General features: G+C 40.2%; 2 protein-coding genes across 5 annotated transcripts in view; both read right to left on the bottom strand.

The window, feature by feature from the left end:
- Positions 1–154: 154 nt before the first annotated feature.
- On the bottom strand, positions 155–3,391 carry LOC136675826 (cytochrome b-c1 complex subunit 10-like). Of its 2 annotated transcripts, none has more exons than XM_066652590.1 (3): positions 3,231–3,390; positions 2,329–2,470; positions 155–670 (listed from the first exon to the last, which is right to left on the bottom strand). In XM_066652590.1, the coding sequence occupies exons 1-2, from the start codon at positions 3,278–3,280 to the stop codon at positions 2,350–2,352; spliced, it is 171 nt and encodes a 56-aa protein (XP_066508687.1). In that variant the 5' UTR covers positions 3,281–3,390; the 3' UTR covers positions 155–670; positions 2,329–2,349. The 2 variants fall into 2 exon arrangements, with proteins under 2 accessions (XP_066508687.1, XP_066508688.1); XM_066652591.1 differs by lacking the exon at positions 155–670 and adding an exon at positions 1,776–2,032 and having other exon boundaries at positions 3,231–3,391.
- Positions 3,392–6,082: 2,691 nt separating this feature from the next.
- LOC136675665 (transcription factor E2-alpha-like) overlaps positions 6,083–22,885 on the bottom strand; it is a 31,953-nt gene continuing 15,150 nt past the window's right edge. For 2 of the 3 annotated variants that reach the window (XM_066652357.1, XM_066652355.1), the window contains 15 exons: positions 22,442–22,517; positions 20,641–20,678; positions 20,418–20,538; positions 19,771–19,820; positions 16,686–16,785; positions 16,235–16,332; positions 15,926–16,079; positions 15,710–15,768; positions 15,361–15,439; positions 15,046–15,122; positions 14,559–14,853; positions 13,076–13,208; positions 12,331–12,566; positions 8,441–8,584; positions 6,083–7,707 (listed from right to left, as the gene is read on the bottom strand). In XM_066652357.1, coding sequence (XP_066508454.1) covers positions 8,448–8,584; positions 12,331–12,566; positions 13,076–13,208; positions 14,559–14,853; positions 15,046–15,122; positions 15,361–15,439; positions 15,710–15,768; positions 15,926–16,079; positions 16,235–16,332; positions 16,686–16,785; positions 19,771–19,820; positions 20,418–20,538; positions 20,641–20,678; positions 22,442–22,517 — 1,653 coding nt within the window. In that variant the 3' untranslated portion in view covers positions 6,083–7,707; positions 8,441–8,447. Of the gene's footprint in view, positions 7,708–8,440; positions 8,585–9,158; positions 9,389–12,330; positions 12,567–13,075; positions 13,209–14,558; positions 14,854–15,045; positions 15,123–15,360; positions 15,440–15,709; positions 15,769–15,925; positions 16,080–16,234; positions 16,333–16,685; positions 16,786–19,770; positions 19,821–20,417; positions 20,539–20,640; positions 20,679–22,441; positions 22,518–22,885 lie in introns of all 3 variants that reach the window. The other variant, XM_066652356.1, reaches the window with a different exon arrangement.

Raw genomic sequence — 22,885 nt, 5'->3', positions numbered from 1 at the left:
ACACAACTGGTGAGTGTAAATGGAGATAGACTAGCTGAATATTCATAAATCCACATTTAGTGGTTGAAGGCAAAGATGTAGTCACTTTTGAGGATATTTTCTTGGAAAAAAAAACCTTCTCACCACATCAATTTATTGAAAACAGTTTAATCTGACCATAAAATGACTTCCTCCCACAGTCCAAAAACACACGTTGGTAGGTGGATTAGCGATAAGTGTCTGTAGGTGTGAGTGAGTGTGTGTTGCCCTGTGAAGGACTGGCGCCCCCTCCAGGGTGTAATCCCGCCTTGCGCCCTATATAAATACAAAATCAATTAATTGTTCAAGAAAACACTTATTTATGAGGGCGATTTACCTAAAACTTTAATAACTGTTCTCAGACCGAAGCACAATTCAGTTACTAATGATGGTTTGATGATACTGATGTTTAAAATGTGGATCTGAGTTTAAATGGCAGGATGGAACTGGTGTCTGTGTGGAATAAACCAGTTTTATTTTGCATTTACAGATTATTTTGCAACAAAATCAATATATTCATTAGCAACAAAACAGAAATTAGACTCGATGGTTCATTAGTCCGTTCCATGCAGTGGGCTTTGCCTGTGTCTCCTCTGTTATCCCACGTTAACATGTTCATCTTGATCCAATCCAACCTCAGCAAATGACTGACCTAGAGTGGAGGGAGAAGTATAACAGTCAGTTTATATTTATCCTTATGCCACAACATGACATAGTCTGGAACAGAGATTCACATCATTATACAGTCTTCAGTTTGTGCACTCCTGGTTAAGGCTTTAGATTTTGAACCACGCACTGTTTGCCATTTCAAAAAGTCAGTGACCAAGTAAACAGTCTCTCTGTTGACCTGAAATATGAGGTGAAATATCAGTTGCAGAGAGGCAGAGGAGCTGGTAACACCTTGAGGTCTAAGATGACATTAACTCTGAGTCACTTTGACTTGGAATTCAGCAGCAGGGATCTGATTGGTGACATTAACCACAAAGTCAGAAAAAGATCAGGCCCAAGGCAAAAAACCCAGTCACGTTAACTCTCCAGCTGCTTTGTTTGCCTGCGCATAATAACAGGCTTGTGTTTAGTAGGGAAAAGACTACTATTCCCCAATTAGGGAGTGTGCCTACTAAAGCAAAAACTAAACTCTGCAAAACAAAGTCTAAAGCATTTTTCCATTGTGAACATTTAAAACGTAATAGAAAACTAAATAAAGATTATGAAAAGGCTTAGAAAATAGATTATATAACGTCCCCAAGGCTGAAAAGCTATTAGAGGACCAGCATGTCCTAATGTCACAGGACACTACAGAACAAACTACTAATATACAATGAACCTCATTCATCAAAGTAGCACAAAGACAATTCTGATTCTAAAATGAGAACATGCACACACATTAACTGACACTGTAATAAGGTATGTGATGTACATTTTCTTTGAGATATATATGGGTCCTGGGTTTGGGGGTTTAAGCCCCACCTCAGGTGAATTTCTGTGAGGAGTTTGTGGTGTTCTCCCAGTGCCTGTGTGGGTTTCCTCTGGTTGCTCCAGTTTCCTCACACAGTAGTTGGTGGTAGTGGTGGGAAATATGGCCTAAATATCCTAATATTTCAGGGTATATTGGTGATAACAATATTCTTGACAATATGACAAACCACTGAAAAACACTTTATTCATTTCGAAAACAGACTACAGCAACAAAAACATTAAATTCATAATTATATAAAATTAAATATTATTATAATGCATGTCATATTATGGGTAATTTCATAACGTCATTATGTAAATGAGTCAGAATATCACCATTATCACAATATACATTTTTTATTGTTTTAAAAGTTATGATGATCTTATTGCAAACAATACGATATGGCACAGCCCTATCAGGTGGCATGGATATTCCAAGTTGTCTCTAGGTGTGAGTCGGTGTTGCCATGCGATGGACCGGTGCCTTGTCCGTGGTGCACTCCTGCATTGCGCCAGTGTTTCCGGATTGCCCCCAGACCCACCTCACCCCTGAAATCTTTATTTTAGGAAAATTAATCACGCAACATCATAACATTACTGTATTAAATAAAGCAAAGGTTTGTTTATTGTCACTGGTACGCTACTGAAATGTCTGCGTGATGCCAGGTAGGATGGGGAGTGACCTGAAGCTGACTCCTCAACTGCACACAAATCCCCACTTGTTTCCATGTCACATTAAAGTGTCATGTATCAGGTAATAAACGGCTTGTACATAATTAATTGCAGTCAGGTCTTAGCAGCTTTAATTGGACTGTATCCATTATTTGGCCTAAAGCAACACCAAATACTTACCATCAAGTTCAAACTTGTTATCTAGTTATCCTTCTTGAACTTGCCGTTGATGTACGGCACGTAGTCCAGGATCAGTCTCCAGTCTGTAAAATGGACAAGTGCAATACCTCCAACTCCTCCCCATAAAGTCATAGTGGGAACCCTGGGGAGAAGGGAAAAAAACAGAGGTACTCATACAGGCAAAGACCATGATATTTAACATCTAGATTAACTGAAAGTTTTCCTAAAAGGGTAAAGCAAAATGAATAAATAAATAAAAAATAAAAAATACAATATTTCTGGCACAGATCAGCCACTTAAGATTTCCAATTCAATAGTTTTAAATTAAAGTGAAGCCCATTTGAAAGAAGGAAATATTAAGAAAATTCACTGTTGGACAGCTCTTAATTTTGGATAAATTAAACACTTAAAATTCCATAAAAGGCTTTTAAGGTGGAACTGAAGTGTGGAATATGCGAATTACATGTATATTTACAATAATTATTTATTGTCTTCCTATTATGACGTCACTCATATAGACAAAGTGGCTTCAAAACACAGAGTAATTAAATAAACAACAACTAATGAGCAATTTTTGTCAACTTAAGCCTGAGAAAAAAACACGAACCATCACTCGCTGCTAAAGGCTAACGTTAGCCCGACATACTGTCAATAAGAGTTTAAAAGAGCTGAAGTGCGTGGAGCTCCGCACACTGAGTTTCTGTGTTCTATTAGAGCCGCGTCTGTAGGTGAAGAAAGTAATGGAGATAAAAGTAACTATGGAAACTGGGGTTAACCGTCAGCACTCGGTCTCTCAGTGCTTAAAGCGGGGAGGTCACCAAGGACACAACCGCCTCACACTCGGACATAAGCCGCACTTCAACCCACACGAACACCCAGGACAGCGGCATCAAGGTCCTTACCACGTCCTCGCAATAGAGACATACTTCTGTCCGACAATTTTTGAGAGCATTGTCCTGTAGTCTCTCTCTCTCTCAGCGACGGGAACCGAAACAGAGCACAGAGCAGAAGGAGAGATGGAGCTCAACAGAGGCGACCTTAACACGAAACACTAGCACATTTCATAATAAAAGTCAGACTATTATTAGTCGAGATTGACATTTCATAATAAAAGTCCGACTCTTATTACTCGGGATTCAATCTGAAAAGTCTTCAAAAGAAGAGCATAAACCGGAACTATCAATCATTTTACTTTTTCCTCATTGGCAATAACTCTACTCAATATATAATAACAAAAATACCAAATTAATTATGGTGAACAAAAGGTAATTATTGAATGTCTGCAATTTTTTGAATATTTATGTAAATTTTAGGGTGTCACAGTGATGCAGCAGGTGGTATGTTGCAGTCACACAGCTCCAAGGACCTGGGGGTTGTGGGCTCAAGTCCCACACCAGGTGACTGTATGTGAGGAGTTTGGTGTGTTGTCCGTGTTTCCTCTGGGTGCTCTGGTTTCCTCCCATGGTCCAAAAACACGTATAGGTTGATGAATTGGTTACTCAAAGGTGTGAGTGAATGTGTGAGTGTGCATCACCCTGCAAAGGACCAGGGTGTGTTCCCACCTTGTGCCCAGTGATTCCTGGTAGGCTCCAGACCCACCACAACCCTGAATCGGATACGCAGTTTTAGACAATGAATGAATGTTCAATTTTGTTAAATGCTTATTTGCTGTAAAATATATTATTTGAAGAGAAATTCAATAATTGAGGTGTGGTCTGAATGCAGTTTATTCTAATGACTTCTGTGCAAATTATGAATGACCCACTTATAGACAGCAATTTATTATGTGTCAAAGCGTTGACAAAATAAATGTCTCCTTGAAATGTTTTTCTTTTCTTTATTCGGGTACATAAGTCATAATAATTAAAAAAAAGACAGACATTGAAAAAAATGTATACTTCTGTTATTAAAAATGGCACATTTATTGCTACGTCATATACATAACAGTTCTGAATAGCTACTTTATATAAAAAAATAGGAAAGTGGAGGCACTTTGGGGACCAAAAAAAAAACTTCCCCAATGTCTGGAGTCAGCAGATTCTACAGATGTCAAAGGACTGAAAGGGACTGCTTATAAAACCCAAGAAAAAAAATAATGAGGTTTTTGCACTTGATTTCCAGGATAGGATCTCCACACAAAGCCAGTGTTAGGACACAGCTAAGTCAAATTCTGAATGCGTTATGAGACTTAATCTGGTACTTGGCATGTTTGAACTCAAAGTGCCTTAACTGCTCACTATTGTGCTGGCCATAAATCTAGATTTGACTAATCCCAATTCATTTTTTGACTAATCCAGGCTCAACCTGTCAGTACATTTCCATTAGTTTAAATTTTGAGAGAGAGGTTCATACTCATAACTCATAACTCCTACTTAAATTGATGCAACTTTTTTTGAGCGCTCATAGGGAGCAACTGCCTCAATTTGAGGCACAGCGTCATTCAATCGATTTTAGAATTGGGCGCACATAGTTTAAGCCCATGAAATGTCAGCATGCAGAATGATATTCTATTTGGACATGAATATTATTAAAACTGTGCAACTGAGTTTCATACAAATTACAACAGTGAACACTCACATATCCAGATGTTCTTTTGTATTTGTCATAATTACTGGCTTAAAAGCCACCAAAAATTTATGAAACCTTTTTTTTTTCCCCACTGTACTTCATTTAGACCATTCATGCCTGTTACACATGCTGGTGAATGCATCGTTGTGGTCAATGCTGAGTATCTATACTGAACAAAATACAGGAAACGTACTTCATTATTGATCAGAATCAGGACTGTGCACCACTGAGCACATTAAAAACTAAACAGGGAACGTGTTTACAAAGAAAGTACTTTTATTTGCCCAGAAGAGCAAAAGTTCATTTTAAGATACACTAAAAATTCTCATGCCCGTCTTCATGTGAATTTATAAAATATCCTCAAGTAAAGCCACCGAAAAACATGTGACATTTTAATTAAAACCTGACTTCAGGACTAAACTGAAAAAAAAAACAACAACAAAAGAATAATAATGTGCAGGCACTAGTATGTTATCACTCCCCAGTGTGACCCCCTTTAGGTGCAGTTGGTCAGTCGGGAGAATGAAGAAGGCCACCCTTATCTCTCACTAACAGTTTCCAACAATTTAGATCTTTGCAAAAAGCAAACGTATACGACTCTAAACATCTTGTTTTAAAGGAATGATTCTGGAAAAAAAGTCGAATTTTGTAAAATTTTCCACTTACCCCAGACAATCCACATTTAACTGCTTTAGATTCCCGCTAGAGCTCTGAGACTAATGGTGCTAACAAACACGGACTTTCCCATAAAATACAGCTTCCCTCTGCGTGTACACAGTGCAACGGACTATCAAATCTCAGCAAAAGACCCGTTTTGTAGACAGTGTTCAGCTACAGTTGCGTTTGTTCATAGTTTAGCTTCCTGTGGGGGGTTATTAACACATTTGCGTGATCAAATAAGCATTCCATGGCTTAACTGTTTACAAGTGAACAAGGTTATTGGTGTGAACTGATTTTTCCAAAAATCATTCCTTTATGAGAATTTGTTTTGACTGAAGAACACTGTTCAAAATATTTGTTGAAATGTGGAATCAGTATCCTGTTACCTTTCGGTTGACTGAAAACATGGCTTTTATAAAAAGGATTCACAAAGGTGGTGCAACCACAATACTATAATTACAATTTGTTTGATTCTGAGGGCCTCAACCAATAATAATAATAATAAAAAAAAGTATACTTGCAGTGACCCAAACCCTCTAAATAACTGGAGCAATGGCAAAAAAAGGAATATTCAATAATGAATAGGCAAAGGTTGGCTAAGTTCTATTCCATGCCCTTTCATTAAAACACATCATCAAAATGGCAAAAGAAATATCAATTACATTTGTTCCTGGCATCAAACGCTAGGATTTTCCCACATATTTGTAAAAGATCAAAAGGTAAAAATAACATTTAGATGAATTTTATATATATAAAAAAAGGAAATGAAATGTAAAGTCAACAGTTTAACAACATGGGGATCTTCTCATGAAGACCCAACGTAATTGTTCAAATAAGCCATTATCTATCTTTCTCTATTTCGAAGAAAAATATTGTCCAGAAGTGGCAGTTCATATCGGTTGACACTATCCATTATTCAACTCAACAAAACACACAAACACCCCTGACATGAGTTAAGCAAATATACTGACCCAGCCCACCCCCAAAGAAAAGTGTATGTCATTTGTCTTCACTTTACTCCAAATCCAAATCCATCTCAGGCTTGTACGGAAACATGCTTAAGCATAAATGAAATAAACGTCCAAGACAATTCCCTCAGACACTGGAGCAGCAGGGAGAAGGATCCAGGGTCAAACTTGTGGCTGAACGACACAATGTGGAAACTCTTTGCTGCTGAAGGAGCATATGGAAGCTTGACAAGATGTTTTTGGATGAAGAGGATGGCAGGACTCGAGCGCCGACTTACATGCGCTAGTCCTGCAAATATATTAAAGAGGTGTTGATGCTTTGGCTGACATAGCAGGGTGTCAATGGGTTCCAGTCAAGGTAGGTACACAAGCTCGGATGCTTGGTGTTAATGCGATAAACTCAAGCTGAATTTGGGGAGTTTATAAAATCCAGCTTTTCTTCTCATTCAACTTCTGTATTTGCTGTGAAGTGAAATGGTACAAAAGAATGATAGTCTATGGATAAAAAAAAAAAAAAAACATAACAAAACAAAACCCACAAAGCTGATATTTCTGTTCCCTCACCGGAGACCTTGACTACCCAAAAACTGTGTTGTAGGTAAGTGTCCTCTTTTGAGGCCACTGTCAGGCGTAGTTGGACCTGTCCATGTTTCCAGCAAATACTTGGAATCAGCTGAAACTGGTAGAGGTTGATGGATCCATGTGTTTTATACTGAACAAGAAAGGGTGTGCCTTTTGCTTTTTCTCCTTATCAACACAGATAAGACAGCTGTTGAGTCTGTGGGGAATGGCTGTCTAGTTTTCGACTGAATCACATCAGTCCTGGTAAAATTCACCATTGCTCCCAGAAATGTAAGCAAGTGTGCCTTAAAAGAAAAAAAAAAAAAAGAAAAAAAAAAAAAGAAGACGAAGAAGAAAAAAAAAGAACCCAGAGCAAATACCCTTGTTCTATGTGCTCAGAGAGTTCCTGTCTCTCTTCCTCAGCAGTGTTCTTCAGGATGCTTCAATGGTCCATGATGTGTGTGTTTGTGTGTGCAGTTGTAGGAGCTGTGTGTCAGTTTTCACCAAAGCGTGTGGTATTTTGTCCGTTTAAAAGATTATTTGCACAGTCAGGGTACGTGTGCATGCACACTGAGACGGTACATATGAGAGTAAGGCCACATCTGAAAGCACTGTTTACAATCTGTGGGGGCAAAAGAAAGAAAGCATGAGAGAAGGCAAATTAGGGTTATGGAATAACAGGCATATTTTACATAAACAGAAAGTACACTGTACATGGTTAAAACCTATATGTTCATTCATTCATTCATTATTTGTAAGCGCTTATCCAGTTCAGGGTCGCGATAGGTCCAGAGCCTACCTGGAATCATTGGGCGCAAGGCGGGAATACACCCTGGAGGGGGCGCCAGTCCTTCACAGGGCAATATACACAGACCCACGGACACTTTTTAAGTCGCCAATCCACCTACCAACGTGTGTTTTTGGACTGTGGGAGGAAACTGGAGCACCCGGAGTAAACCCACACAGACACAGGGAGAACACACCAACTCCTCACAGACAGTGGGAATCGAACCCACAACCTCCAGGTCCCTGGAGCTGTGTGATTGCGACACTACCCGCTGCACCACCCCTACCTATATGTTGCCCATCCTTAAACAAGCTGCTGCAATTTTGATGAGTAACAGACTTTTTAAACTGGTAGGTTAACACTTGCTTCCTAGAGATTGATTATTATTTAGTTTTAGCCAGAGTAAAAACAACATTAAAATGTAATAAAATTTAACCCCACACCCATCATTGGTGTTCATATCAAATTCTTCATAATGTTCTCATCCAAAGCAATTCTATATTCTGCCTTTGGTATCAACTACACATTGTCAAATTTCGGTTATGCGGAACTGTCATAAATCACTTACATAAATATTACATATGACTGTGCCCATCTCCACCCAGCCCGGGGTGGCCTCCTCCCAGAGGCATCTGAGGATCTCCCCCAACACCGGTCACCTTTTCCTCCTCTCTCCTTTTCAGACACGCTGCTTTTGGATTCAGGTTACGTTCTGTGGTGAGTCAAGACAGACAGAGAGTCACATCAGAGATTACAGAATTGGTCTGATACCTCACGCTTTGTCAGCACACTTCAGCAGAGACAGCCCTGACATGGAATAACAGTGCAGATAAGGAGGGAAGCAAAAGCAGTTACATATAGTGTTTCACATCACGGCACAGAATGGCAGGTATGGGATGTAACAGTGATAAGAAGACAGAAGGGTTGAAGCTCTAGGTTTCAGTTACAAAAAGGCTAATAATGCTATTGGTGAATGAAAGCTAATAGGCAGTAGTTGGCATGATGCAAATAGCATCATGCTAATGACAGGGTAGCTTAAGCTGATATTTATTCTCAGTCATGTTAGCATGTTCTACCAGACAGATAGCTTTAGCATGAGCATGGCAGAGGTAGAGTGGACAGGTAGAGGAAGATTGTAAAGCTCAGGAACAGTCATGAAGCAAAGCTTCCAATGGCAGCGATGACTGTGGCTGCATGTATAAAGCCTTCTATTAAGACCCCATTCTCCACAGCGCAGGCAGAAGTGAAATCCACGTTTGGGATAGTCCTGGCTGTTGAAACCCTACCTCTGACCTGCCTCTCCAGGCTCAGGATGACCTGCACAGCCTGCTGCAGGATGATAAGCTTGGTCTGGGCCTTGTCACTCTTCAGGTGCAGCTGGCACATGCGACCCAACTCCCGGAAGGCTTCATTGATGTCGCGTACACGCACTCGTTCCCGAGCATTGTTGGCCAAACGCCGCTCCCGGTCCCGCTGCTCCTTCTCCTCCACTGACAAACACTCCTCCGACACACTGCTGTCAGGGCCAACCGAGTGTGCATTAATGATGCTGTCAAGAAATTAACTTGCTGGCTAACCGGTTAACACTAAATCATCTCATAGGCCAAGTGTTCAGCATCTCTGATGTTAAGAGTTTGCTGCATGCTAATACTTAAAGCCCTGCAGGACACTGACTTACTTTAGCCTTTGTGCAGTTCACCAGGAATCACTTTCAAAGCTCAGAATCGGTAGTGTAAAATAAGAACCATCAGGGTAACATTTGCTGTTTTCAAACATGAGGAATGCTTTATACAGCACCACTACAAGGAACAGCCTTTGTATTTCTAGGTAAGCAATTTTGTAGATTAAGGATTTACATGTTTCCTGATCACTATAAAAAAAACTCTTCACTTTCAGCCAAGTATAATAGCTCTTAATGGTCATTTAGTGTCCACTAAGGGACCGAGATAATACCTACTGAGGTCCATATCAGGACTGGAAGGGTTCACTTGGTATTTCCCAAAAGAGTGTGCATATTCCTATACTATTCACATCAGTAAACCTTCTCATTAAACGTGTTTGAGAGAAAGAACTGGCGGTTTATCATCTTGAGGCTGGAGGAGGAGGCCTGGAGTGAGGGACTGAGTGGAGCAGAGCGGAGAGAAAGAGGTGCTTTGAGGAAAATGAAGGTGGCCTTTTTTTCTTCAAGGAATAATTTTTCCTTTCTTCTTTTCACATTGCAAACCGTCAAGATGTCCGAGAAAACGAAAAGAGACGATCAGCTTTATATAAATATTAAACACGAGCTGAAAATTTGAAATTTGTCTGGTGGTTTTGTTCTGTTTTTTGGAGAATGAGGGCCTCTGGGGCTGCCATTGAGCAAAAGGTGAGACAAGAGGGGTGGGTAAGGAAAAGGAAGAGAGTAAAAATGTGTTAGAGGGGGAAAAAAAAAAAAGCAATGCACCATCTGCCATGTACTGTATGGACAAACAAACACTGCAATGGAGAAAGCTAAGTACAGAGGATAGGGACTGATATCTCATCATAAACCCATCCCATGGCACAGGGATGTGTTTATTAGTGATGAGATTGAGCTCACTGCTGCAATCTGCAAGGAGAAGCGAGAAAAGGAGAAGAGAAGGACTGGTGATGATTTAAAAAAAGCATGATGACCTGGCAAAAAAAAGAGATGGTGGGATTGGGAAAGTGATTAAACATGGCAGACTTTAACATGCAAAAAACAAACAAACACAAAAAAAAAAGCTGCTGCAAACAGAAAAATCGACAAAAGCAAAGTTAATATAACCAATAGAGTGAAACGCAGGGCAAAAATGGATCAGCTGTTAACACCCTGTAGTATGCTGTAGGTCAGTTCAGTATCACTGCTATCCCAGAATACAGTAGGAAAAAAGCAAAAGTGACAGAATTAAAGCTAAAACCAACAGCGTAGTTTGTAAGAGGATTCAAAGATGGACACTGCTAAAGTAATTTACTAAACTAACACACCTACGGACACATTTTATATTTTAACATCACACTATGTTAGAGTCAAAGCCATGCAACACTGCTGTCAGCGATATTAAAATACGTTTTGAGTAAGGCACATTTATAATAGGAAAACTGCCCTCCAGCTTAGTAGTAAAATTCATTAATTCATTATCTGTAACCCTTATCCAGTTCAGGGTCGCGGTGGGTCCAGAGCCTACCTGGAATCATTGGGCGCAAGGCAGGAATACACCCTGGAGGGGGCGCCAGTCCTTCGCAGGGTAACACACACAGTCACACATTCATTCACACCTACGGACACTTTTGAGTTGCCAATCCACCTACCAATGTGTGTTTTTGGACTGTGGGAGGAAACCCACGCGGACACAGGGAGAACACACCAACTCCTCACAGACAGTCACCCGGAGTGGGAATCGAACCCGCAACCTCCAGGCCCCTGGAGCTGTGTGACTGTGACACTACCTGCTGCACCACCGTGCCGCTAGTAGTAAAATTTTAAGAGCTAATTTACCAATATCTTGAAGAAGACTACTTACAGTGAAAATGAAAAGAAATATTCTTTATAAAATGTTTTTAACATTTTTAGTGTAACCTTCCAGTTAAATATTGTGATAACATTTCACTGTATTGCTCAATCCTAATTATTAGTCAATGAGAAATGAGCATTAAACAAAATCCACACTCTAAATATGTAAAACTTTCATTTTCACAATCACGAAATCCTGCACGCAGCAGTTATTGGACATCTAGTACCAGGCTTCGTATGTCAATTACACAAAATTGTACAGACATGAAGCTGCCACTGTTCCTAAATACCTACTTAGGGAAACCTGCAGATGTCAACAACAAATTGTGCTAAACTTGAAAACTGTGAGAAATGTTAGTGACTTTCTGACTGAAGACAGACAGTGACTGGGTGAGCAGGAAAATAACCAGACAAGACAGGATTGGGAATGAAAAGCGTGAGTGAAGGACAAAAAAACAGGCACAAGACAGGTACATGGCCATGCAGCATTGACACACAGACCTACAACATACAACAATGTACAGACACTGCAGAAAGCCCCATGCCACTCTATTCGGCGACCAGCCCCACTTCGAAAAGGTAAAACAGGCTTGTGCACCCTCTCCAACAAAAAGCACTACAACTCTGCATACTTAAATTACCACACACTTGCCTCAAACAGGAGCTTTACTTAGTGTGGATTTATGCCTGCAGTTTGCACAGTGCTCATAAGTGGGAAATAAGCTTCCACTGTCAGGTAAATAAAACATATGGCTCCAGAAGTGGACACTGAAAAAGCATTTCTGTAAATTAGATCACTTCACAAGCCAGCTTAACCCTTCTCTAAGCAGGTCTGCCAGCCCACCCCACAGTCACATCTCCACCGCTTGGAAGCGCATGATGCTGCGCCACCTCTCGTTTTTGCAAGAGTTTGCGTTCCCACCCCACGAGGTCAAGAGCCCACTGACCTCGCACTTGCTGCTCCAGGTTGAGAATTACGCTAACAGCCTGGTGCAGGATGAGCAGCTTGGTCTGCGGTTTCTCATTGCTCAGGTGCAGCTGGCACATGCGTCCCAGCTCTTTGAAGGCCTCGTTGATGTCGCGCACACGGAGGCGCTCTCGAGCGTTATTGGCCACACGCCGCTCTTTCTCCCGCTCCGCCTTCACCTCCACCGGCAAGTCCTCGTCGTCCTCACTAAGCTGACTTAGGGGGCGAATCAGGAGGACAGAAGGAAGGGGTAACATGGGAGGGGTTACAGTCACAACAAAAGTACGCTTATTATGATGCCGGAAATGGCGTGTGAGTGACTGCAAGGGATTGAGGGTGAATATTGTGATGCAGGTTAACGCTCATCTTTTCTGAAACACAGATTATGGTTGTCCTCAAGCACTCTTTGAATGGTTATTTTTAAATGAGGTAGTTCTATTTCAAGGCAAAACTGCCATATCAGTAATAGATACAACAGACTTTACTTATATTACAGCATTTACTTATGTTCCCTGTGATTCTTGTCAGGCCAAATTATTTTGTCTACCACAAGTGTATGACATTAGCTGTACTTCATTCAGTGATGTGGACTGTGAATTTACGAGCTAATGACTCTCTGCATTCACGTAAAACAGCAAGATAGCTAAGGCAAACAAAATAAAGCATTAATACAAAGTTCTGACCTATTTAATTCTATTTAGTAAGTAGTTCATGACCATCGATACCTTGTTCTTGTGCGATTCAACTTGTCTTTCTTGTCATCATCGTCAATCGAGCAGTTCTCATCGTCCTCCTTGTCCTCCCTCTTTATATCTGTACTGGAGGAAAGGGAGGAGCGGGAGAGGCTTCCAGGCAGACCTGAGACACAAAATACAAAACAGGAAAATTTAGAGAAGCTGCATTTGTCAAAAAGGCAATGCATTAAAGTAGGCATGAGCAGTAAAACAACAACTATTAAAATCATTAACTCTCTCTCTCTCTCTCTCTCTCTCATAATGATTATTAAGTTGTTTGAATTCTCAACTTGGTATCATTAGACAGGATATTTATGAAAGTGTCAAACAAATAACTACAGTGGAATTTGAGTTCCAAACTTGTGTTTATTGATAGTCAGAAAACATGTTATTTCTTACTAATTCAAGGAATAAGGTTTAAAAGACCGTTGGTCCCCCCCCCCAATATGCGTCTTGCCTGTGACGTAGACGGTGGACTCTAGACAACTCTAGAAGTTGCACTTGATTTAATGCAAAATGACGAAAATGTTTGTTGTTTTTGGCTGCAATCATTCAATGTACAGTGGGACATCTGTGCACAAATGGCCCAAAGATCCCAAAATATCCAGAAAATGGACTAAATTTGTCAACTTTAAACGGGCACTTTGGAAAGGACCATCCGCTCACTCCGTTATCTGTAGCTCATTTCACTGGCGCTTTTCCAACAATATGGGCATGTAAGGACACCAACGAAAGGTGTTCAAGAGCCTCTGTAACATGGAGGTAAACAGGGTAAGGTTTAGATACTGTCATAACAGTCAGTCATAACGGTGTTTTACCGCGGCGCTGTTCAGCTGTTGTCCACCAGTGACGTCACGGTTGCGTTCAAGAATTTCCGTAGCGAGCTCGGGTTTTTCAGTCAATTTAATAAAATTGTCAGTTTTAAAGCAAATTAAGCTGCTATGTTCATTTTAATTCATACTTATATATGTCAGTAACTACAATAATATGAAATATTCATGGAGGTCCATTAAGTGGTGCTTAGACTTTAAACAAAAGGTTCTCTGGCCCACTAGATGGCAATGTGCAACTTTTATAAAGTAGCCAAGCAGAGAAGAAAATTTGCATCTTTAGAGGCAAGAAGAGATGATATTAGCTGAGCCAGGTAGCAAGATATTTTTAAAAATCCTCATTACAAAGTGACTAAAAAGGCCACATGCACTGTAGTGTGGAACTGGTTTTCAACATTTAGAATTACATGACATTCAGATTGTGATAAAAACAGACAAGTAATAATTAGCAACAATTAACAAAATAAAATTAATTATAATGATAAATATTTTGCCATTAGATGTCTGGTCATGCTGCCCAGCCCTACAGTCAGCTCACTCATAGGTATGCCTTAGCAGTAAGATCTTTGCCCATATCGACAAACCCTACACTACACTTCGAGCGGACCTCAGACCTCAAAAAATCTTTTGAGTATTTTACTCACTGGTGAAGCCCTCAGGCTGAGAGCTGGCAGGAGTCTGTGGTGGGGCATGGTGTCCATGCAGGAGGCCACTGGAAGGGGGTAAGCCTGCAGATTCCTCATGGTGCTCAGGCACCATGCCAGGCAGCCGACCGTGGAGACTGAAGCTCTGGCTGAGGGAGCTCAGGCCCACCGCTCCTCCGGCTGCACTCAGTAGACTGTGCATGTCTGCCGCCAGCCCTGAGCCTGGACCTGGTCCCACTGCATGGTTCCTCAACACATGTAAAGCTTCACCCAGACAATCTTCCATCTTGTTTTGCTGCAGAATGAAGTAATGGAGAACTTCAGAGAGCATCAGATAACAACCAGGACGTCTACATTTTTTTCAAATAATGGTTTATTTCATTGTGGTTATCAACAACAAATTTAAAATCATTTGACTTTAAAATATGTCAATATTTAGGACAGGCCTCTAAACTCGATTTAGCACTATTTTTGATCAATGCAATACCAGTGCTTGTAATCCTCCTTCAAAGTTTGGTGACGGTGTAGGCTGTGTGGACCCTCTAGACCACTGGGAGGCAGAGGCTGCAAAAGGGAAGGAGAACAGAAAAAATGGAACATTCTTTAAAATGATACTAAATAAACACCTGTAGTATGAATTTCTACGTCCAGCTTAGTGTTAAATAACACGCATCCTCAGAGTAGGCCAAATTAAATTAATCCTGTAAATATAATGTTTCAACAATAGATGGCGCCAATCAGCTTTTCTCAGACACGTAATCCATTTCTTATACATTTCTCATGAATACAGAAACACACATACCTCCCATGCTCTGTGGAGAGCCCACCGGGGTGGGTGGAGTTGAAGAAAAGTTGCTTCCGTTGTTGTCTGATGGGTATATCTAAACATGAAACAGACGTAACATTAAGGACAAGCTTACCGTTTAGTAATTTCAGAATAATCACTTAAGGTGGACAACATAAAATATCATTGTAAACTTCAATGAAAAGGTCACTAAACATAAATTAACAATGTTTTGCTGGGGCACCAAGTCCATTTCATATCCTTCACTCTTTCTCCCTGACCCCCAAGCACAGCTGCGGTTCAGAGTAATTTTAATGTCAGTTTTAGATGAAAATAATAGCAGAGAAATATGACTAGCTTCACTCACCGATGCAAGAGCTTTTCCAATCTCATCTCCTGAACTTCCTGCTGTGGTGCCTCTGTTGCCTGAAATAATCACAGCCACAAAATAAACAAGGTCACAAAAATGTACACGTGTGATGGTGGGCTTCTCATAAAATGGCCAACTAGGGCAGTCCTTGTAGTGAGGTTCACACATGTCCCCCACACTGCTCTGCGGCAGTAGAAGGGCGTAGCCTCTTACCCATGATGGCGTCTGCTCCACTGATGGGTGGCGTGTGGTTGGGGACTCCGTAGCTGCTAGATGCAGACTGGAAGCTGGCTGGAAGGTTGCCACCATTAACCTCATTGCCATGGTGAGGGTAGTTTGGAGGGGACAGGGGCAAAGCCTGCCTCTTCTGGAAGAGAGGAGATATACGACAGTGAAAGCCACTTTGTACGCTGACCAACATAAACAGCTGGGCTCATTTCACATTTAATGCCTCACCGATATTAAAGTAGTGGAAGGTGAATATGCAAAGTTTAAAAATAAATGTGTAAAGTTGTGGTTTACCAAGCGATCTGGAGGGTTGAGTGAAGAAAAGGGTGCAGCCTGGGCAAGGTGAGGCATAGATGAATAACCTGACTGACCCCATGGATCTTGAAGACCTTCTGTGAAAGCAAAATATTTTCAATAATTTTATGAAATTTAAATTATATTCATTTAAACTCTGGGAAAATAAAATGCTATGTGTAAATATAAAATGAACCACAAACAAATGAATACAATTTAGAAATGACATACATATGATCATAAGGTTGTTCCCATTAATTAAATTAGAAGAAATAAACCGACATAAAATGTGCAGCCCATTTGTTAATCCTAAAGTCCTTTTTGAAACCAACAATGAAGCCATAAAAATCATATTTTAGCTTTAGAAATTTTTTTTCCATTCTTGTTTCCAAAAAAGCAAAGGAAAAAAAACACTAAGACCATGCTTGATGTCCAATAACAGTTCACACACCTTGCAGATAGAAGGAGCCTGGGTAAACACTACCAGTTTTCGAGGCTGGGTAGCCTGCATTCTCCTGGTTATAGTCCTCACCAGGGACTGCTGGGTAGACCTGTACTCGCAGGAGAAATCAGGTTTTCCGTTAGGAGAATTTCAAATATCCGTGACAAACAAGGTAATCCACAAAGAACTATGATAAAATTGTCACTGAATTATAACATGTATTTTGTGTGTCTCTGTGAAATAGTTCTATTATTGTGGCTGTAAAAGAGTGCAGTGCATGTGTGTTGAATCAGGAAACATCCACCGCAGAACACAGAATACAGAACACATGCTGTCCCAAGGGAAACATCCCAAATAGCTGCATGGGCTACCACAGACACTCCTTCACATAGAAACATTCATAGCCAGACACACCTCAAAAAGAAGATTGTAGTGTGCTCTATTTTAACAGTACAGTATTAATAATTATGTTAAGTAATATTACGGCCAGCAAAAGAAGCCATGGAAATAAATGACCTCCGCAACTCGTCGACACAACAAAAGGTTAAAACCGAAAGATGAAAAGCAACATGAAGCCATTTACTTGGCACAGCTACAGATCCTGTCTGATTTAATTGGTTCCGAGCTCTGGGGTTTTGGTGTAAATGAAGAAATCAAGCTATAAAGCAGAAAGACTGAGGATCCAGGGCTTTGAGGGTTATTTGTGTAATTTGATTAAACAGTATGATGTGAGGGGAGATGGAAGAAAGAAAGGGGAGAGAGAGAGAGAGAGAAAGAAAAAGAGAGAGAAAATAGAGAGAGAGAAAGAGAGAGAGAGATGCATTCCCAATTACAGAGCCATCTGCCCATTCCTGGAGGCCAGCCAACACCACAGGCAGCTGGGAGAGAGGGAGGGAGAAGAACGAATGTAGAGAGGAAGAGGGAGAGAAAGCAAAAATGAGCGAGGACAGACAGGAGAGAGGGAGTGGGGGGGGGGGCAGGGACAGAGAACACTGGAAAGAGAAGGGGACAAGAAGAGAAGAGGAGGAGTATAAATGTAAAAGAGGGAGGGAACAGAACTGAGGATAAAAATAAAAATGGAAAGAGAGTAGAGGACACACCACAAAAGAAAGCATGCGATTGTGGTATTTCTTTTTTGCTTGTCCAAAAAGAAAAAAAAGAGTTGGGACTCAATAAAACACAGGCCATATGACTTACACTTTGTTTATTTAACAGGGACACCATTATGTCATGGGGTAAATATGGCAGATTTAGCCAAAAGGCCAGTTTTCATCTGGTGTCCATTAGCAGGATGAATATTCAATTAATTCTGACATTCGTTTGATGTGATAAATCAATTAATGTAACAGGGATGTGCTGATTAAACAGGGATACTTAGTAAAATAAAAATAAACTATTCACAACTATTCAATCAAAAACCATAAAATAAAAATACAACGTTGCTCATACATCCCAATATCTTAAATACATTTACTTCACCTGCTGTGGTTAGCCCCACCCAGTCAGGTTGAATTATAAGAAATGTTACAGCCTGCAGAGATGATAGATTCTGAGATATCATTTTTAAGTGATTGTGAACTAACTGACATACGTCATTTGTAAAAAAAAAAAAAAACAAGTAACAAAGCAGCCTGCCAAATTATCTTAGATAAATAGAAGTTGGAACATAGAAAAATCCTATGTCTGTGAGTCTTAAGTCAGATCTCAGATGTTAAATGTTAATAAAGCTATTGAACTTCAGAGAACAGGCAATCCAAGTACATTTAGGATATGGCCCCTTTAAATGCGGACTAATCTACACAGCAATTCAAATTCTTCACAGCAGGCCTAAAAGGCCAGGTATTAGAGGATGAGTCTCAGTCTGTGCTGGGATTTAGTAGGCCAGGTTAGAACCCAGCTATCACACACTGTGTATTTGATGTGTGAGAAAGAAAGAAAGACGATGGGTGAGGTGCAAGTTTATTATTTTGACAAAAGGGCTTATGCACGAACGCTTAAAAGCATACTGCATGGGTAAGCACAACCCTAAAAATAGGAATATCTGGTTACCGCTAAAAACAGTATATTTGTGTGTGCATATCTGGATTCATGTGGGCAAGATTAAGCCTCGCATGAGTGAATGCCTCATGTGTTCTCATAATGTGCAAGGATGTGTTTCCAATTGTTTTGTGTGTCAGGACGGGGGGGCGTGTTGTCTGATGGTATGTGCCAGTGTTAATCCTGGCTCAGACACAGACTCTGTGCCCTGAAAGAGCTACCATCTACTAACGAGGTCACTCTCTCTCTCTCTCCGTCCCTCTCTTTCTCTCTCCGTCCCTCTCTCGCTCTCTCTCACACTAAGGTAGCCATTATATATAGATATAAACTATAAAACTTTCAGCACTGTCAAACAACCCACTGTTACTGCCACGATTCCTTGCATTTCAACCACAGGCGGATTTTACTGTAAAGAAGCCATCACTACCAAGACTCTTGTAGATTTGGTTACGTCTGTCTCCCTGCACATTTTTCTGTATTAAAAGTCCCCCGCTGACTTCCTAGAAAAGGAACCCTGATGCTTGGGAGTATGACCTGTCATTCCAGTCATCACAGCACGTCCTGCACAGAATCGCCACTGTCAATGACCTTGCAGAACGCAGTGTAGCACTGATCCGGGACTATACCCAACCACTGACGAAGGATGAACAGCAATGTAAATACTTGCTTTAAGCTGCTGAGTGGCATCATTGTTTCCAGACACAAAGCAGAAAAGGCCTGTGTATGAATCGCTACAGAACTGATATACTATGAATACTATGTGTTTATGTTGATTGTGATGTGTCTTCTTGATAAATGATAGATTTGAGTTAAATTAGTGTTTTAGTTTGAGCAGCTGCACCGCTGAATTAATGCAATTTTGCATGTTTCAAAATATCAACATTGTAATTTTCAACCCAATTTGTTTTCAAACCATATTTGACACCAATAATTATCTTACAATAATGAACAATTTTAACAACAAGCACCTGAAGAGAGTCCTCGTTTTGGTTTAGGTTAACTTTTGAGGACTAGCATATTTTGTACACACACACAAAAAAAAGTCAGTGACACTTACTGAGGATGGGAGACCAGGGGGCACCTTCCTGATCTTTTTCGGCTGGTTATCTGAACAAGAAAAATAAAATCCAAATCAATGATTTTGAGCAAGATAAATGATAATCACTACATACGTGCAATATAACCCACATATGACATAAACCCTGAAAAACAATAAGCTATAAGGAGGTTTTGTTTATACAGCAATGATATATTAGTGCTGTCAAAGTTTATACATTAATGATCTACAGTCAATTAATGGCACTCATTTTTTAAACACAGCTAACACATTTATACAGTTTCCCTTTCAGCTGTCTTTAGTTCCATCCTTTGGCCACAAGCCCCTTTCCTATACCAGTCCCCCACAAAATATGCAGTATGAAAGCCTACAGTCTTTCAAGAGACAGAACATTGAGCCACTGATGCTCTCACTTGAACCTCTGTAATGACAAATAGGAGTTGCGTTTATGTTTAGGTTCGCCGGTGTTCAGGTGATTTTATGCCACTTAACTATTCTAAACTGTAGCTCTAGTATTTGAGAGAATGGGTTTAAAATATACAGTTGTACTACAGTAATGCTTGATAACGATGATTTTTTTTCCTGGCTTATGTATGTGTACTCTAAAATTGGGCCCAAGCCCAGAAGACTCTTTCAGTCCATCTTACCAAGAACAGTTTCAGGGGGCCTCCTGCGGTTGCCGTATGGGCCATAGAAAGTGGATGAAGATTTGAGTCCAGATGGAGACAGGCCATCAGGACTGGACATGGACATTTCCCCTGGATGGTACTGTGAATGGAAGCAGAGGTGAGTCCGTGCAATTTAAATAAACCGTAAGAGCAGAACCTCAAATGACAGTAAAGATGACTTCAGTGAAAAATGTTTTGTTACCTGTGTGCCAAAGGAGTAAGTTCCTCTTTCTGATTTACCTGCAAGAGAGAGATGACATGTTTTTATATTACTGGCTTACAGGACACTGATAAAGGGATTTCTTAGCAAAACAATGCACACAATGCTTAAGTTCATGTGCATAATCAAATGCTTTTGTTCACCGGCTTCCAAACCTGTTTCTGCTTACGCAAGCAGACATGTCATTAGAGCGAACAACAAAACAAACAAAATGCACAAGCACTGCAACATTTGTTGGGCTGACATTTCTATTAAACCATAGTTTATGTGGTTATTATGCACTGACAGTTTACAGGTTCCACACAATAGTTCCAAATGTGTGGTTTTGTGTACTGACCACACCCATCATAGAAAAGCAAATCAGGATTATGAAAACACACCATCATATTATTCACTCTTACACTTCTGTAGTAATTTATTCACTGTGAGAAGGTGTAGGATGATAGGCTGCTTACGCTCTTCTCTGTTTGGCTGGCCTCCATCTGGCTCAGCAAGGCTGGCAGAGTGGATGAGGTGTACTGTTTACGGCCTCAGACTCAGGCCTGAACAACAAATTGCCCCATTATAAATGCTCTGGCGCTAATTAAGCAAGCCCCCCACCTTCCGCTGTTCCTGAGAGGCAGCCACCCCCCTGGTTAAGCCCCAGGGGGGTTGGGGCTGCGCTCCAGTGGACTTAACCCCACTCTTCAACACCCATCCCCCCCACAGCACCCCACCGGCCACATCATGTGAGGCTTTACTGAGGAAATCCCTGTGTGACCCCATCCAAAGTGTGGAGACCACTATAACCTCAGCTATGCTGGGCTGGTGACAGTCATCATATACGCATATCTGTATAAATGGTATCTGTGTCACACAAAAATATTGATGCGTTCAGTGCATTGATGGGTGACACAACATACTTAACTGCACAGATCACTTGCTGGGTGCTTCAGTTTTGGTATAAAGGGCAGCTGTAAATATTATATGGGGTTCCCCAATTGTAATAGTTCTAACTGCACCATGTAGTGTTCAATCAGTTGAGGCAGATTTGATAATCTCCAGACTTTTTGGGACCTCTAACTTTTCTTTTCAGTTTACAATAACTTTAAGAAACATCTAATATCTACTCTAGCATATTGAAAAGCAGTTCCAATATTTTAGAAATCTGTGTATCAATAAAATTAAGATTTAAACAACTTCATTCAGTGACTGGATGTGTATTGCTTAATTTTAGAGACTACAGTTTGAATTCAGACTCTACAGTGTGCATTGTTTCCAGTGATGATGCTTTAAACCAACAATTCAGTGTTCAATATCTGCAAAGCTTTTGACCTCAAACAGGTTTAATATCCATTCGTGGTATAGAGGTAACCCTATGTGCAGGATATTTTAAAACATAAGGCTACAGAGAAATTTTGTTTAAATACATGTGTGTGTTTACTGGAGGTTTTTATTAGCTGTATTTATAAAACAAAATAAATAATTTGCCAGTTTCCCTATGGCAATCTATTGAAATGATTCCGTTGTAAGGTATTTTGTTTGCATTTTAACCACTGAATTATGCAATGGTTTTAAAAAAATGTAACAAAAGTAGTGAGACACAGAAAACAATACAAATCTCTTCCAGGTATCTTTTCTTATTTATCTGTAAAGCAATGTAAAACTGTAAATTTTGTAAACCCTTTTTGGTGAGCAGTGAACTTGTATTGCTCCAAGTATTGCTTTGGTTTAGTAACAAGTGCTGATGTGATTAAAAAGTTGAAGTTCTTTTAAAAAATGATTTGATGATGCATAGGTATACCTCCAATTCCTGAGCTGTACAGTGGTGAGGGGGACATGCCTTCATGTTCACTGTAGTGGGCTCCCTCTCCATACCCCTATATGAACATAAATGAGTTTATAACAAATGAAATTGAGAATTCATCACCCTCAAAAAATGACAGATCAATAAAAAAATGAACAAAACTGACAATTGTGCATTTTATTGACATCTTTCCACATACTGTATACCGTAAAGTGCCAGAAAACACATATTCAATTTCATTTAAGATTTGTTAAGAACATGACTGATGATTGAGTTAATAACCTGTTAGCTGCATTAGCCTTGAAGCTCTAGTCCAAAGCTAATGTAGCAGCTATTTTACTCTAAGATGTCCAGGAAGTTTAAATACATTTTAAGTAAATGAAGCTAATTTTATTTTTAAAACTCACAGCTCCAAATGGGTTCGTAGTGTATCATCTTTTA

This window comes from Hoplias malabaricus, chromosome X1, assembly GCF_029633855.1.
Source record: "Hoplias malabaricus isolate fHopMal1 chromosome X1, fHopMal1.hap1, whole genome shotgun sequence".
Lineage (NCBI taxonomy): Eukaryota > Metazoa > Chordata > Actinopteri > Characiformes > Erythrinidae > Hoplias > Hoplias malabaricus.
This window is presented reverse-complemented; position numbering and strand designations above follow the sequence as displayed.

Excerpts from the sequence above, each read along its gene's own strand:
- LOC136675826 (XM_066652591.1), bottom strand. The coding sequence starts at position 3,280 with ATGCTCTCAAAAATTGTCGGACAGAAGTATGTCTCTATTGCGAGGACG. Across the intron at positions 2,471-3,230 it reads GTCTCTATTGCGAGGACGTG|GGTTCCCACTATGACTTTAT; the intron begins GTAAGGACCTTG and ends CCTTCTCCCCAG.